The 17172-nt window shown below is 42.7% G+C and overlaps 2 protein-coding genes across 6 annotated transcripts in view; both read left to right on the top strand.

The window, feature by feature from the left end:
* Positions 1-256: 256 nt before the first annotated feature.
* phf20a (PHD finger protein 20, a) lies at positions 257-11460 on the top strand. Of its 4 annotated transcripts, none has more exons than XM_084927654.1 (17): positions 257-407; positions 2444-2550; positions 3159-3330; positions 3606-3690; positions 3993-4069; positions 4184-4772; positions 4887-4937; positions 5047-5316; positions 5557-5751; positions 5859-5954; positions 6585-6740; positions 7120-7301; positions 7417-7516; positions 8842-9037; positions 9142-9583; positions 9858-10038; positions 10163-11460. In XM_084927654.1, the coding sequence occupies exons 2-17, from the start codon at positions 2468-2470 to the stop codon at positions 10303-10305; spliced, it is 3018 nt and encodes a 1005-aa protein (XP_084783780.1). In that variant the 5' UTR covers positions 257-407; positions 2444-2467; the 3' UTR covers positions 10306-11460. The 4 variants fall into 4 exon arrangements, with proteins under 4 accessions (XP_084783780.1, XP_084783779.1, XP_084783783.1 ...); XM_084927653.1 differs by lacking the exon at positions 257-407 and adding an exon at positions 873-963; XM_084927656.1 differs by lacking the exon at positions 257-407 and adding an exon at positions 1034-1522.
* Positions 11461-12022: 562 nt separating this feature from the next.
* ndrg3a (ndrg family member 3a) overlaps positions 12023-17172 on the top strand; it is a 32912-nt gene continuing 27762 nt past the window's right edge. The window contains exon 1 of one of the 2 annotated variants that reach the window (XM_084927659.1): positions 12023-12174. The gene's annotated coding sequence lies outside the window, so the exon portion shown is untranslated. The remainder of the gene's footprint in view (positions 12175-17172) is intronic. The other variant, XM_084927661.1, reaches the window with a different exon arrangement.

The raw sequence follows: 17172 nt of genomic DNA, 5'->3' as shown, positions 1-17172 counted from the left end.
GTGCTTGTATTTATGCCTGTGCCTGTATTTAGACTTTATTACGGATTTATACCGTATGTGACTTACATTTCTGATTTCATTTACTGTTTTTACATTTTTGTACATATTCATAGTTATTACAGTTTATAATAGATAAAGTTTGGCAAACTGCAGGTTATTAAATATTTAATATGCAATGAAACAGACTGTATGGGGTGAAACGTCCTATTGATATTCACAAGGGATTTGGTCCGTTTAATGCGCATGCGCATCGCAGAAGCACACTGCCCGCGCCGGTGGTGAATGCAACGGGGAGAAATTTAACTGCGTGGTCTTGAGCTGACAGGCGGAGCCGGCGGTTCCTGTGCTTTTAAGCAGTTACACAGCAGATTATACATCGAACCGGACAAATAGTGACTGGTAAACAGGTAAGAAGCTTGAATATCCTCACTTTGCATTCGACAGATTTAAATTCCCAGTAATATCGTGATCGAGGCCCGGTTGGTGGGTGCATCAACAGCGGTATGGTGCCGCATGTCGGCTTTTTGAGTTCAAAACAAACGTGACGAAGTAGGTAATAAAATGTTATACGAGTACATATCGGTTTTGTATTTGTTATATAGCAGGTGTGCTTTCAGGTCCTACGGTCTTTGTTACTCTGTGCTTTGAAATGTCTGTGGCTGTTTAGTTGGAGAAGTTTATACTCGGCATTTCCACGCCGCGCGCACACACAGCCAGAAAAGTATGAAAAAGTAGGCCTTCTGCGAGGCCGCGAACGGCTCTGTGAACGACAGCTGCTCGCCCAATCAAATGTAAGCGTCCCGCCTCCACAGCGCTTGTTCGACGAGTGTTATTTGTCAAAGGGTCTGACGTAGGTGTCAGTTACTTTCGCGCTCCGCCCTCCGGTTATAAAACACTGGACAATAACGCGTCTATAGTGGTAGAAGTGGTCAACAAAAGGAAATCTGGGAAATGTCGAGTCCTGTTAGTGTTTTTTCTCTTCAGCTTTTCCCCCTTTTATTAAATTAGATAGAAAATATCGGTTGAACGCTGTTAAATGTATTGGGTGGGCCGGTGGTAAAATACTATATGGGGTTCCGTTTTCCTCCGCATATTACAATGCGAAATGTGCTACTCCACACATAGTCTTTGCGGATAATTTTGAGATTAAAGTAATTTTTATCACCTGTTTCATGTGCCCTGGTTGTGGCATCTTACGTCTCTTGTGCATCTTCTGTGTCCGTGTTGCTGCCGTCTGTGTAGCTCTCTGCACGCCAATAAACACCCGGTTTGATCTTAAATCCAGTATTTTTGCCGAGCAGACTATTGCTCGCCTCTTAATGTAGCGGGAATACCCTACGTGCAACCATAATGGTCTTTACCATTGTCTCCCATTGTGTCTATACGTGAAATCGACTGACCAAAAAAAAACACGTGGGCAGGGTAGTGTGAAGATATCCGGTTTGTAGGTTGCGCTGAAATCCGGAGTTACTCCCGACAGTCTCCGCTATGGTGAACCGATTAGGCTCCGTCGTGGACAAAAGTAAGACGCTGTGGTGCATGGTGTGAATTTTTAGTTGTTTAAATAAAAGGCGCAGGCATGTCAGTCTGTCCTGTGTACGTACGCATGACAAAAGAAGCGATGTTATCGGGAGGATTTCGGTCTATTCCTCTGATCGACTCCAACGACATTCATTATTTTTTATTTGTATTTTTGTTATAGCTGAAATAGCGATCATCAGTGTTATTCTTTATCTGACAACGGCAGTTTAAGCAGAATGTGCTGTTAAATCAATCCCGTGTTAGCTCGGTGCAGAAATGTCTTCCTGCTGTAGTGGTGAATGCCTACAGTGAGCACATTATCTTTGTCATTCTTAAACCGTCTTTCGATGTGTGGTTGATAAGGATACACTGAAATCGCACTGTGATAAATTTGATTAAAACCGCTTAGGAGCCTGTGTGAGGACATTTGATTATTTTTATTTTTTAAAGACTCCTATTCTTTGAGGTAGTGTTTGCTGAACATCTGGTACTGGCTACATATTCACCACCATTTGAGGGGCATGGCTCACCTTAATATATCAGTATTTAATCTCTGCACACTGTGCCACACCATGTAACAACATTTGTAATCTGTAGCTTGTATAAGCCTACAGTGGTAGTATTTTTCCCTTGCTGGACAGGGTTATTGTTCTGCTGGCACAAAGGGGGTGTCTTAGATTGGTATTCAGGTTTAAAGAGTGATTTATTTTCCCAGTCACTTGGTGAAATATTTAGGAAAGACCTCAGGCACACACAGAGTTGACTGCATTATTATCTGTAAAGACCTTGACGGTCGTGTGTGTGTGCACATGTGTATTGTGTCCCTTGTTCGGCACAATTTATGTCTCTTAGTTGCAAAACAGAGGTCATATGAGTGGAGATTCTTTTAATGGTTAATGTGTGTGTGTGTGTGCGCATACAGGAAGGGTGCCTTGATGTGGGCAGTATGAGTAAGACGCCCCCTAACAGAAGAGGGATAACATTTGAGGTGGGAGCTCAGCTTGAGGCTAGAGACAGCCTCAAAAACTGGTGAGTCATGGCCTCACTCATTCCTCTCTCATCCATTTTACTGTTCACTTCCCTCTCACACCTAAGTTTCCATTCCTTGTTTATTTTCGGGCCTGTATTACAGTAACCGTAATGTTTTAAAAATCTCGATGAGTGTCCTCAAGGTGTCCCTTAAGCTGTGAAAATCATGTAAAAACATGTTAAATTCTATTTAAAGGAATGATCCTTGTAAATGTGTGATAAGACTACATCATTAGAATACTGCCATTGCAAAGCTAAGTGGGAGGAGCCTTTTAAAATATGAATGTCTTTTATAATAGACCTGCACTCCTTCTGACACAGTTATGTATAAATGCAGTTGATATTGTATACAACAGTTTAGTACTAAAGGTATCATTTAAAAATGAAAACTAACTCCACTACAGTAATGTGTAAATGCCCAGCACACCATCCACTAAGTACAGCTGTGCCATGGTTCATTGTATTTTATGTGTTTACATTTTTAAGCTTGATTTCATTTCTAAAGCCACCCTCATTATATGTTTGAGATAAATGATAAGTGTTTAAATCACTAGACTTGTCATTCATTCAGCCTTTCTATAAACTAGCCATTGAACTTCTTCCTGTAGGTATGCTGCCAACATTGAGAAGATTGACTATGACGATGAAAAAGTGTTGATCCATTACCGGCAGTGGAGCCACCGTTACGACGAATGGTTTGACTGGACAAGTCCCTACCTGAGACCTGTAGAGAGAATTCAGCTGAGGCGGCAGGGCCTGAATGATGATGCTCCAGTACCTGTAAGCTAACAGTCATGCTTGCTTTGAAATGTGTAGCGTAGAGACATTCTGCCTTGTCTTCTTTATCCTTTGTTGCACAGTGCATTACTGCATTGAACTGGTCTTAGCGAAATGCGATTCTTGGGTTTTTGTATTTGCATAAGTTCAATGGTACTGCTGCTTTTACTTACAAGTAAAAGTGTCATTTTTAATAAAACTATAGGAAGCCTTTAACACCTCCACCTCCAATGCAATCTTTGAAATGGTGCCAACAGTGTCAAATCTTTTCCCTCCAGGCCTTTCATGTGAATGATAAAGTGTTGGCCAGCTGGTCTGACTGCCGTTTCTATCCCGCTAAGGTCATTTCGGTTAATAAAGATGGTGAGTATCACATTAAGTTAATGGGCTTAAATGAGTTTCAGTCATGGATTTGTTACTAGTTTTTAAAGTTTTGCATTTTCATTGCAAAGTAGTGTTATATGGAGTATAGTCTGAGATCTTGTACGTTTGTTTTTGGTTTCAATATGAAATCTGTAATGTCGTCTAAGTACTTTCTCTTTTGTCGGGAATGCAAAAAAATATCCAAAATGCTAGATTTATCTGATTTCTGCATAGGGCGATTGCCTCACACACATCACATTTAAAGTGATCAAATAGTTGTATGTTTTCTTCATTCTTTTCAGCATCCTACACTGTGAGGTTTTATGATGGTGTCATCCAGACAGTGAAAGGAATACATGTGAAGCCTTTTACCAGAGAGGTACCAACATGTTTTGTTTTGTTTTTTTCTTACAAATGATACTATATACTGTCGTGGATTCGACTACAGTTTTTAGATCTTTGTTTCTAAGCTATTTCTTTGCCCTGCTCACAGAGAGGTGGAGGGAAGTCTCGGTCCTCTGAAAGGAACATGGTTAGGAGGGCCCCAAACCGCAGAGACAGAAGGTCTCAGGAGAACGGGGGACCCAAGAACAAGCGAGCCAGACGCAGCACTTCAGACCAGGAGGAAGACAGCAACAGTGAGGATGAGGAGCATGAACAGGGAATGGTAAATGATAAAAACAAGAAAACAAATGGTGAGCTAGAGGCTGTGCCCACTGTCAAAAAAGAAGAGGAAATCCCTGAGAAAGCAGACCAGATCAAGCCCAGGGATGTCGAAAAAGGGACAGGATTCAGTAATGGCGTGAGAGTCGAGGAAGACGAGAAGGAAGGTGGCGAAACGTGTCACATCAATGGAGAGGTGAAAAAGGAAGAGGTGGAAATGGAACAGACTGGAGCAAAGCCATATACAGAGTCACTCAAGCCATACACAGAGTTGCCCACTCAGATGTCATCGCAAACAGAGCAGGTGTCTGTCACTATGACAACCACAGAATCCAGTGGCGATGTGGAGCAGAAACCAAATGTCCAATCAGAAAGTGCTCAGGCTGCAGTGGATGTGCCGCCTCCTCAGCCTGTGAAACGTAAGTGTTAACGCACTAAATGAAGTCATTTAGCAGAAATGCCATTGGCTCTCTAGTGTTTTGGAAAGCATGTGAGCGCACTTTGAAGAGTTCCTTTCATTTATCTTTTAACAGCGGTAAGGAAGCAGGGTTTCCACAACCCCAACAGATTCAGCAGAGAACCATGTGAGTACATTTTAACATTTTTGAGTCAAGCACTGCAATTTCTCACACTCTTTAAAAAAAAACAAGAAGAGCTTTATTTACACCTTGCACTTCTGTTGTTCTGTTTCAGTGTATCGAGTTATCAAAAACCAACCTCCTCCTGTCCTGTCCATCAATCTTGATCACAACCCGTTCAAGTGCAGCGCTCCTGGCTGCACAAAATCATTCCGTAAAGCCAAGCTGCTGCATTACCACATGAAATATTACCATGGCGAGGAACAGCCCCCAGAGGCAGACCGCAGCCCCACAAGGAGCGTCCAGACTAGGGCCTCTGAGAAACAGTCTGGTGCCACTGGTTTGGATGGCACAAAGAGAAGGCGCACCATTTCTGCATCCATGCGTAAGTTATTCTCCAGTTTGTCATTTGTTCCAGATAAAGTGACAGAGGAAGAGTTTTTAATAAATAAACTGGGTCACTGCGTCGCTTTTTCAATAGTAGAATCTGAAATGCTGAGTCACGGCTTGCTGTTATTTTAAATCACATACTTCAGAATTGAGGCCAAGTGATAAATATATGCACGTCCAGCATTGCTTTGAGATCAGGCACCTTGGCTCATAAATTCCTTGTGATTTTCCTCAGAGTCTGTTGGAGTGGCCACGGCTCCGCGTGGAGAGCTGAAGGCTGCTGGCAGACGCACGTCAGCACCGCCTGCAGTCAACACTCAAGGCCATCAGCAGAGGGCACTGCTGAGGGAGAAAAGCAAAGAGAACCAGCTGGACAGGAATGGCTGTCAGCTGCAGGACAAAGACTCAGACAGGAGTTGCTTCGATATTGGTCAGTATGATGCAATGAAAATGTGCTCAGAACAATTCAGCTTGTATGAGTACCAACCTGTTAGCAGTGTTTGCTGTACTCTCATGCAGCTGAACTCTTGCCCCTAGGTTCAGTAAAAGATAAACTGAAAGAAAAGCCTAAACAGAAGGACTTCCTCCGCATTAAACTCAAGAAAAAGAAGAAGAAAAAGAAGGCCAAGTCTGGTAAGAAGCAGGTGCTTGGCATAAGGCTGCATCGCATATCTGCTGCTCTGCATGCGCACTCACTGTGACATTGTGGGAATGGCTAGCCTGCAAAGCATCGTGCTCCATTCAGTCCTCTTGGTGTGGTGGTTGAGCCTGTGTGTGTGGGAGAAGCGTGATATTTGTCGTCTGCCTCTGTCCCTCCATAATGTCAGTCAAAAAACTCCAACATCTTGTCTCTTAAATCTATTGGTCAGCTTGATTTATTTTATTTTATTTTTTTAGATTGTTTTTAAAGTTCTTTTAGCTGGCAATACAGATGGAAAAAGCCAGATTTTATTGTGGCACTGATAATGACTGATCCGACATACAAGTCCTGCACTAGTGTTAATTCTGGGTAGCATTCACAGTGGTGTGTTTGGCATGCACACGAATGTATAGGCGGCGTTCCACTGACTAGTTATTTGACACTGTTCAGTCCTGAAATATGGGCTGCATGTTTGCCCCCCGATTGTTCTTGAGTAATGTCATTTGTCCATAATGTATGTTTGTGCCACATTTTCTCACTTCCTGATGGGCACTTGTTTTTAGCATTATTAAAGCTGACATTTTTGTTCAACATGTGCTTCCCCCCCTTCCCTGTATTAACAGACTGCACAGGTAGTGAGGAGAATATTGGCATCTCAGTATTGGGTCTTCAGTCCAAATTGAATTTGCCACTCAAAACTCCCCCCTCACACAATCACAAGCCCGAGGCCTACCCCAGCAGGCCTGGATACAGCTACTCAGAGCAGATACATGTGGATGGTGGGTATTTCTGATAGTGTGCGTGTATTGAATATGTGTGGCTGTAGATGGTTTCCTCTCCCTACATTCTTCTGTTCCTTTCGGATTTAATCCATCATGCTGCAGATTTTGTTTAGCTTGACTCATCTTTGTACATTTGATACTCATGCATGCAACAAGTCAATATAGTTGCCACATTTTGAACCCATGGTTGATTGAATCCTTTGCTGTTGTTTGCTGCCACTGCTTGCTTCATCATTTAAGCTACAAATACTAAAAAACAGTCATTTAAGCGGAAGTTTTATTTAGACTTAACAGAATCACCCACAAACAAATTAAATCTTAAGGTTGTGTCGTTCACTTGAAAACCCAACCGTTCGTTTTGTCCCTGTTACTGTAGACGAGGACAGTATCAGTGACTGGTCCACTGATAGCTGTGGGTGGAGTGAAGATGACTTTGATGTGGATTTGGACGTCACTACACCACCTCTGAGTGTGGACTCTGGTGCCTTGGACACCAGTGACCAAGAGATAGTGAGATGCATCTGTGAGGTGGAAGAAGAGAATGACTTCATGATTCAGGTGAGCTTGTTGTTGTTTTGTTTTTTGTTTTTTTAATTTTAAATCAGGCTTTATTATTTATTGCTTTTGAATCTAAGACTTTCACAATTGTTAAATACGTTTGTCTTGTTGTTAGTGTGAAGATTGTTTGTGCTGGCAGCATGGCACCTGTATGGGATTGTTGGAAGAAAATGTTCCAGACCGTTACACTTGCTACATCTGCCGAGACCCACCAGGTAAAGGGGAAAAAATGTATTTATTTATTTTTTAAAAGCAGACCTAGGATTATACTTTCCAGTGAGCACGAGGGACTGTGCAGATGTTCGCGCACAATTGTCAGCACAGAATTTACATTAGTTTAACAACTATGCATGTGCCCCGGGTGACAGACCTCAAAGAAATATAATAAGAAGGACATTGGATCTCCAGCTGCACAATAGAGTATGGTCAAAGCCTAAGACTGCATCATTTCCATCATAAAGCTTGCTCTGCTAATCTGGTAGAAATAACCATTTGCTTCTGCTGTAGTTTTTACTTCTCTCTCTCTATTTTGCACAGTTGAGGAGCGTATCAGGTCACATTTCACTGCGTGTTATACTTGTATAACTATGTACGTGACAAATAAAAGGATCTTGAATCTTGAAAAAGTGTAACCGGCCATCTAGTGGACAATAAGAAAATGACAATGTCCAAGGAACATTGGACAATACGAAAAATTATATTTTTAAAGTTGTTCCAAGTTCTAACATTGTGTCCCTGTGGCTCTTGTTGGATGCTAAATTGTTTAACCAATAATCAGTAATCATTTTTATGTCATATGATTCATTTTTGTTACCCTAATTCTCATCCTCTTCCTCCTCCTTCTCCTGGTTTGAAGATGCTATCATTTCACTGTGATTCTAAATGCTTACTGGACTGCACATGATATCATTGTGTAACTTTAAATTGAGATTAGAATGTTTAGTCCTAATAACCATAGTCATGACTTTTGACATACAATATTAGCATTTTAAAAAGAATTCTGCATCATATTATTACCTTGTTTTTTCAAGACAGAAGTTTTACACTAAAGTGTGTCGCTGTATGGCACAGTTCACTTTGTTTATATAGAGTCATAAGTTCCTGGTCTTCAAAACACAGCTAAATTACAGAAACTATGAACATTGCTGGCTATTGTTTTTAGTTGGTTATTAGTGGGAACTAAACAATGTAGTCTTTTGGGGTGTTTGACTGTGTCCACGGCACAGAGCTGCATGACTGTACAGTCCTGACTTTAGCTAAAAAGAAAATGCGTGAAGAGTGTGTTAACATTGCCAAGGTGGAGGAGTAAATGATGGAAGCTGATAAAATGCTGCTAAGCTAAGACCTTTAGCACACATCTGTTTAGTTGACTTGGTTTGCTTACGTTTGTGTGTTCTGTTCTTCAATCTGCCATTTATTCCCAAACAACTAGAAAAGGAGTCAGACACAATTTAGCTTGTACAGAGAATATTGGTGGCCTACCAGTCAAAGCATATTTTTGCCGTTACAAACAGTTAATATTTAATCGTCTCAATTTCAGGTCAGAGGCAGAGTCTACGTTATTGGTATGATCGAGAGTGGTTGACCAATGGTCACATGTATGGACTCTCGTTCCTGGAAGAAAACTACTCTCACCAAAATGCCAAGAAGATCACCACCACCCACCAGCTGCTGGGAGATGTGCACCATGTAGTGGAGATCCTCAATGGTCTTCAGCTTAAGATGAGCGTCTTACAGTGAGTACAATTATTCCCAAGACAGGATATTTCTGACCAATGCACTTCAGCTATTATTAATGATTAATCAATCGCACATTGGATTTTTTTTCCTGTACTTTCAGGAACAACTCTCACCCTGACCTGCAGCTGTGGCGACAGCCCTGGAAGCATTTGGAGAGGTCAAGGATTGGTTCAGATTCGTGCCGGAGCAGCAATGCAATTCCATCTCCTGTGACTCCTGATGAGGACATGAACCGAGGAGAGATCTTAATGTCCAACGCTCTGGAGAAGCTTAGCCGGGCTGCTACAGCTGCCACCGCCTCTTCGTCCTGCTCCTCTTCCCCCTTTCCTTCCTTCCAAGACTCTTACATTACCAGTGAACACTGCTACCAGAAACCACGGGCATATTATCCAGCAGTGGAGCAGCGGCTGGTGGTGGAGACCCGACAGGGCTCTGAGCTGGAGGACAGCATGAGGAGCACAGAGGAGCTGCTGGAAAGGGAGCAACGCTACGGAAGCCTGCTTGAGACAGACAAGCCCAAATCAACAGGCATCAGCAACAAGGTGGGGATTTGTTATGTAATTAAACTGAGAAAAGCTGCTCTTCTGAGGGGGATATATAAAAATATACTTTAGTCAGCATTTCTCAGAATAACTCACCTCATGTGAGCATTAGATCTTAACTGCACAGGTCCCTTTTGCTTTATAATATAATTTAAAATGACTCCATCATAAACTTTGTTTTTCCTCAAAGTGAATACATTTACAAATAAGTCCTTGTACAACTCTCATGTGGATTGTAAGTAATCCTCCCATTTTTTCCCTTAAAAATGTTCAGGCTTCATTGGGTGGCTCATGGTCACAGACTGAGAACAGGGACGAGGGTGTCAAGGACTCCGGAGAAGCTTCAGATAACAGCAGGCAGCATCAGCAGTGGCGGATCAACCTGCTGGATCACATAGATGCCGTTCAGGATGAGGTCTCTCACAGGATGGACTTCATTGAGAGGGAGCTAGATGGTAAGCACTTTGACTTTAATAGCTTCTGTCCAACTAGGTCATTTAACTCACCAAACTGTTTAAAAATATGACTGATAAAATTTCACAAAGGTTCTCTGAAACAAACTCTACTTCTTGTCATCAGTGCTGGAGAGCTGGCTGGACTACACCGGGGAACTGGAGCCTCCTGAACCTCTGGCTCGTCTGCCTCAGCTCAAACACCGCATGAAACGGTTGCTGACACAGCTAAGCAAGGTGCAGCAGATCGCCCTGTACAGCTCCACATGAGGGCGTCAGAGAAGAGCAGCAGGTTCAGACGCCACAAAGCCTGCAGAAGAGATGCAGTGGCTGAAGCTCACTGGTCACAGGCTGCAAAGATGACAGTATTCATGCAGGTCCAAGACTTTGTTGGTTCAGCACATTTGCTCTGATCTGACCTCTGCTGCTGTTTCTCCTTTTTTAAAAGGGTCCGTGTGGTGGAATCCAATGCCGTGCTCAGCTTGTGTCATATATGAATATTTATATGAACATGTATGAAAAGTGAGCATCTTAAATCAGGATAAAACACAAGAAGTAACCTCGTAAATGCAGGAGAAAATCCTTTAGGACCAGACTACACTTCTGTGGTTTCCATGCAACTCTAAACCTTATGAATGCCTTTTGTCTGAGCTACTGCTTGAGGTTGTCCCGTCTCTCCCAGTACGCAGTGCTTTACATGCAGAAGAAGCTTTATAAGCAAATTGCAGTTCCTGAACCTACACTCTTTGCAGCAGATTTCTGAACACATTTTCATTTTTTATTTATGTTTTTTTAAATGGTTTTGTTTTGCATAACCTTGTCTCCCAGAGTTCAGTTGTGGTCATCTATCATGCCATAATGTGTCAAATTCTTTTGGTAAATGTGGACAGATAGAAACTTGAAGACATCTAGTATGTAATGATGCTGTATAAGCGGTCCCTACAAAAAAATCTATTTTTTTGACCTCCTCTAGGGTTTGTTTTCCACTACACTGTGAAGTTATTTTTGTTGGGTATCAAAGGCATCTTATTTTAGCTTTACTGGCAAAAGGAAAAGTTTTGTCTAAAAGCTGTCTGCTTGTCCGTTCACCCATTTTATCGGTTTGCGTTCCTACTTTAAATTACTCCTTGGATTGTCGTTGCTATAGCACTTGACCTATGATTCACTGAAAATTGTAATGTGGACTTGTCTCTTCTTAACCTATCATCTTGTGTCAGTGACATATTACTCAGAAAACCTGTAAATGTGTTCTTTTTCCTGTATTCTGTTTATTTACAGTAAATTGTTTGTTTGTAAATATGTCATTCTTCTTTAATGAGCATATTGTATGCTACTGTACTGTGTGTCTGGTTTAGAAGCAGGGGAAATGTCCAGAACAATGCAAACAGATTTCCTGGTACATAAATAAAATATCCTTGATATTAATCGCGATGAACATGTTCTGTATGTTTTCTCATAAAAACAGAGTAGTCCTCTTCTGTCTGTGTTGACTACCAGTGAAGTCGACGGTTGGATCTTTCATATTTTGATGTTGATGTTTGATGTGACGATTTTTGGTTTTTTATGGCATAGCCGATTTGAGCGGTTATATAATCAGCTTGAAAATAGAAACGGGATGGGAATTGTAATCGTGTAATCTCTCAAAATGTCAGCTGCTATCGTGAATGAAGGAATGAGCAGGAAAATGATATATTAAGCCTCAATGCTCATCTGTTGATCAGAGACTTATAAACAGCGGTCGTTTAAAAATTAATCGTCGATAAATTCAGCAGCTCAGCGAATCTAATGAAGTTGGGAACTGTGAAGTCATCACAAACACTGGCTTTGATCGTCTCTGTACATTTTGTTTCTCCCTTGGGAGCAGAGTGTCGTCTCCGTGATTTCGGAGCGGAGTGAGACCTCCCGTTCTCACCCCCCCACTTTGTGGGTGGTACCGCCTCTTTCCCATTGGCTCCTCCGCCGTGTCTCCGCCGCAGCGTGTAGTTCCGCCCAGAATTACTAGTTGAGGCAGAGGAAACGCTGGGCAGCCACGAGCGTTGTTCGCTGTGTACTTAGAAATACAATTCACCGACGGTATTCAACAGCACTCCCAGCGAAGAATTGACAGTAAACCACCGGATACTTATTTCAACCGTCGAGGTGAGTTTTCATAACCGTTTACCACTTACAGATGTGCCCGATGCCACAGGAGATTACCTCAGCTCGCTGGATTTCTCAACCTGCTCGTGCTGCTGTCTGTACTGTCCAGGCGTTTGTTACATCGATGATGGCAGCAGTTAGAGGATCGTTAGAGGACTAGTTAAAACCACATGTTAAACACCAGTGGCTCACAGGGAGCGAGCGGTCCAGTCATGAAAAAACCCAAAAACCAACAAATAAATAAATAAACTGCAGCTGAATTGAATTGAGTTCGTAGCCGCTTCTCTCAACTGTGATGCGACATAACGCCTGTGTTAACGGCATAGCTTGTTTCCCTTCATTTGTCAGTGCAGTTATTGTTGCCATTGATCTGGGATTTTTTTTTCACTGTTAACATTTGTGCTTGCTAAGTGTTAACCCGTGTTTTAGCTAGTTAGAATACAACTAGGCCTGTCACGACGCCTCATAACGGACTGTGACAACTAAAGAAATGTTAGCTGAATAGCTTTGAGCTAAATAGATGTAGTGCACAGAACCTGTTAGTACTTATTACCTGTTAATAAAAAGAAAACAAAAACAAGAACTTTTATTATAAACACGCCAAAAATACAAGTTGTGCCTTTTATTTAACTCCCCCCCTATCCAATTACTGGAATAGTAATATGATTTCTATCTGCATGGATTTAATTTTATTTTGAGTTATAGCAGGAAACATTTGTCTCCAAAGATCCAAAGCCGGTGTTGAATGTCTGGCCTCCCACCTCTCGCAGTGTGAGGGGACGTGTTACCCTCAGTTTTGCACTCTCCTCCACAATTTGTCCCAGTCTATCCTCGACAGACCCATCATTACCATGCAGATCAGTCGCAATGAGATAGAAGCCCCCCCCCCCCCCCAAAAAAAAAAAAAAAAAAAAATTAGACATAACGTGACTGATGACATTGTCACTGGTACGCAGGCGAAGGTCACACAGGTGAGAAGTGTAAGGGAGTGGGCATCAGGTGTTTCTCACTACTAAGAATATCAGAGCCTGTATTTAAATACCACCACATATCCCACTCTTTCAGAGTAAATCTGCCATTATGTTATCGAAACCGTTTCATTTATGGGAGATTTAAACACTACAGAAAAGGACAAGAAGGTCACTGTGACCTTTGTGTTCCTTCCTGTGTGCTAAATGTGTAAGAAAGCCTGTGTAGCATATGTAACTGTTAAAATGTAAAGTTTGATGCCGTTAAATTCACAAATTTTATCTCCCACAGTGCCCCGAACAGTGCCACATGGTCAGAACAGGCTGAACAGAGCTTACGCAACTACCAGGATTTTGTTGTCAGTTGCTATATAGTTGCAGAAGACTGTTGACTGCGATTGGGAAAGCTTGTATATATAATAACAGAGCAGATAGCAGGTAGGGTGGGGTGGGGTGTTTCGCCTTATTGTTTGAAGCTCTAAGCTCGTGGTTGATTATTACACCGAATCACCTTGTGCTTAACTTATGGGAGGGTCAAAAGTCGTTTATTAATGCACGCGTTGTCCTTCACATCTTGGAATCTGTAGGACAACGTGTTCATCAGGTCTTTCTAGGCTGTAATCCTTAGAGCCCTCGCTGAAATGTTGAATAATTTATAAGCGGTTTATGTGGTTTATCGCAAGAGTTTTGCCATATTTTTTTTAATAGGTGCCGTGATTCATCTCCCACGCGCGCTCGGAAATTAAAACAAACTCACTGGAGTGAATGCAAAGGCAGCAAAATGAAACAGTTGCGGGCTTCACATGGCATTAACGCTCGTAAGTGAATGCTGAAAAATAATTTCCGTTTGTTAGTGTCAAGAGGTGAAACTTTTACGGTGCCTTTCAGCTTGGATTACACTTTCCACTTGATGTATTACAAGGATTACAGAGTACATAAAAAGTGAGAAAATGCTGCTGTTGTGCAGAAGAGGATTTCTTGCAGCATTGGCAGGGATGAATGTCAGGAAATAACACTGGCTGCTCAGATGGAGACAGTAATTAAGCCACTGTGCTGACAGTCAGTCTTGTCTAGTATTCGCTTTTCACCTTTGGATTCCCGGCCCCGCAGGGCCAAACATAACCTGTGCCAGGCACAGACGTTTACCGTGACTTCTTCTTATAATGGAAAATGCCTAAAACCTTTGTTGACAATACATCCTCATCCTGTTCTGCTATTTCTCCTTAGTCAATTGGCAGTAAAAACATACAGCCAGCACATTATTATAGTTTTTTTGTTGTTTTTTTAAAATCCCCAGCAGGGCGAGCAATGTAAACAACACGGCATCTTTTTCTCAGTCCGGCTCTGTCCTCTGCGCTGCTGCTGTGTTTTCGTAACAGCATCTGTAATTGAAGCTGTACAAAGCCTGGAGAAAACAGATGATGGATGTAAACCTCTGCTCCGGGTTCATCTCTTAAATTTCCATCTCATCCCAGTCTACCGCTGAGTCCCTGCTCGGTTTGTTTTTATTGCATGGATATAACGGAGGATAAGTTTCCTTATGACGAGCTACGAAAGGCAAAACATCCAAGGCAGTTTGCGAGCTGACTTTCTTCGTGTGAGGCAATCGCGCTGTCTTCTACATAGTTTTCTCAAGACTTTCTTATCTGCTGGATCCCATCCCTGCTAGAAGGAGGGCTCCATCTCCATTTTCCTTATCAACATCGGCGGCCAAATCAGCAGGTGGGAGTGAGGCGAGGAGAAGCACAGGTGGTAAGCTTGTTGATCCAAAGAGTTGGATGCAAGCCAGGTTTGACCTCTGGACTGTCCCCGTCTCCCCGCTTTTCATTTAGGATCACATATTGAGCACATCTGCACAGATGCCATCACGTTAACCCTCAGTTTTCTCTGTTCCTCTCGTTTGTCTGAAGGTGGTTGTTGGATTTCTGCGGAAAAGAAGCTGTATTCACTAATCCAGATTGGGGGGGATATTCCAAATCCCTGTTTGTCATAGATCCATATAAGCTGGCACACATCACACAGCAGGCTCTCCGAACTTAAAAGTGTTAATAGCAGCACGCAGCTTTTAGTTACAGTGCCTCACAATAGGCTGTGAGCCGTATGAGCGGTTACATCCTCCGTTTGCTTTATGGTCACAGGGACACCCAAGACACTTAGATGCTTTAATGTGACGAAGCATATGGGAGATGCAGCGCCCTGGTAGTTTCAGGACCCCCTCGATCCATGTTTCTGCTGGAAGCTGATAAATTCTCTCACAGATGAGACGCAGCGAGCACTGATCTAAAAACTTAGGGATCATACTTTGAGAGGTTTGGACCCTTTAGACTCGGTGAGAGTTGTTTGTTTCACGTTTGCACGTGTACATGTATTGTTGTTTTTACATATTAGGAAGAGATGAATAGTCGACATCTTTTTATCACTCGTCTGATGTTTTCTCGCTGGACTTAAAGTCAACGTGCTGGAGTCGTAGAGTCAAAGCCAGCTGTTGAAGAATTCCTCATTGGTTGTTGTGAAAAGAAGAATATGAGTTTATGCAAATGATGGTGGAAAAGGTCGCTCGATTTCAGCAGTGCCACCAGCTGAGCTGGATCTGGGGGGGGGGGCGTACCTCCCCCTCCTGTGGTTGCCAAGGACACCGCCAGCCTCCACAGCGAACATTCGCCAAGGGAAGGCGCCAGAGGAGCCACCTCTGTGTTTCTCTGGGAAATTGAATTGTCAGCGATCAGTCATTGTGACAGCCAAGCTGACCACACAGATAACTCTATTAGCAGAGGCTGTGTTCCTGTGAGGCAACAGGCCTCTTAGCACTGATTCATACACTGAAACATACTGAGACTTGTCCTCATTCAAAGCTTGCTGTGTTTTCACAGGCAGAGGTCTTCACTGTCTCTGGATACAAGGGCTCTCATGTCTCTGTGCTCTGTTAATGTTTTATGGAAACAGTATCTTGTGTTTCCCTCCCCTGGTTTGTTGAAGTGACGCTGATGTGCCGTGCATGCGTGTGTCTGAGATTGTTAGGTTCCGTGCCACACAGATGGCCTCGCTGCTGCCTTCACAGGTGCCCTTCAACCAGCCTGACCGCAGTCTCCAGATCCTGCTGAGCCTCCAGCAGGACTCTGCTCTTCTGGAAACTCTGCCTCTTCACATCAACCAGCTGTGACCCAGGACACAGACACACTCGCACACACATACAGTTTCTGTCTTCCACTTTCTTTCTTTAGGCTTCCTGCACAACTGAGCATGGCAGAGGAAATCCCCATAGACTGAGCCGCAGCTAGCCTAGCGTAGCAGAGTGGGGCAGGTACTCTATTAGCAGCGCTGAGTGCAGGGCAGACAGGCCTGGCCATTCAGCCAATTTATAGCCAGATACCAGGAGGAGCGGAGCCAGGAGAGACTCGTTCAGTCACACTCACACCTCGATCTGAGCTATCAGAGCTAATTTATCAAGACACAGCTGTCTCGTCCTTCGTCCCTTAGCAGCGATATTTTTTTTTCCTTGTAACCCATCATTAAGCGTCCTTTATGTGAGACCTGTATATTCTGATGTCTATTGATTCATCAATGGTGTCTGTCATGAAGCTACAGCTTAGGCCTGGGCAGTATATTGATTTTTTAAAGGTATGTTAATATGTTTTATAATGAAGTATAGGATGAGACAGCATTTGTGCTGATGTAGTTTAATGTTGTATGTAAACCCATGCTAGTAATTGCATGTCTTCTGTCACTCAGTGCTGCAAAACAATTTTTCCAGCACTGTGCTCCGTCTGCATCTGCAGACTATTTCTCTCCCCAAGGTGTCCTGCACCATGAAGGGGGAAAACGTGTGGTCTAAAAAATATTCCAGTTTAAAGATGATAGCTTAATGTTATAGTTGTTTGTATAGCCAAGCTACTTCATTTATGGAAACAGAACGCTGACAAAATGCTGCAAGACTTGATTTACTTTTTTTAGGGATACATTTAATTCGCCAGTGAAACGTTATATTTTTTAACATAGTTGGAAGATGTAAAATGGTCTAAGTTTCCCGACT

Source organism: Perissodus microlepis, chromosome 5 (genome assembly GCF_051167445.1).
Source record: "Perissodus microlepis isolate ML-2025 ecotype Zambia chromosome 5, ASM5116744v1, whole genome shotgun sequence".
Taxonomy (NCBI): Eukaryota; Metazoa; Chordata; class Actinopteri; order Cichliformes; family Cichlidae; genus Perissodus; species Perissodus microlepis.
The sequence above is the reverse complement of the archived record's forward strand: the minus strand, read 5'-3'. Positions and strand labels throughout refer to the sequence as shown.

Excerpts from the sequence above, each read along its gene's own strand:
- phf20a (XM_084927653.1), top strand. Across the intron at positions 2,551-3,158 it reads AGAGACAGCCTCAAAAACTG|GTATGCTGCCAACATTGAGA; the intron begins GTGAGTCATGGC and ends TTCTTCCTGTAG. Across the intron at positions 7,517-8,841 it reads CATCTGCCGAGACCCACCAG|GTCAGAGGCAGAGTCTACGT; the intron begins GTAAAGGGGAAA and ends TCTCAATTTCAG.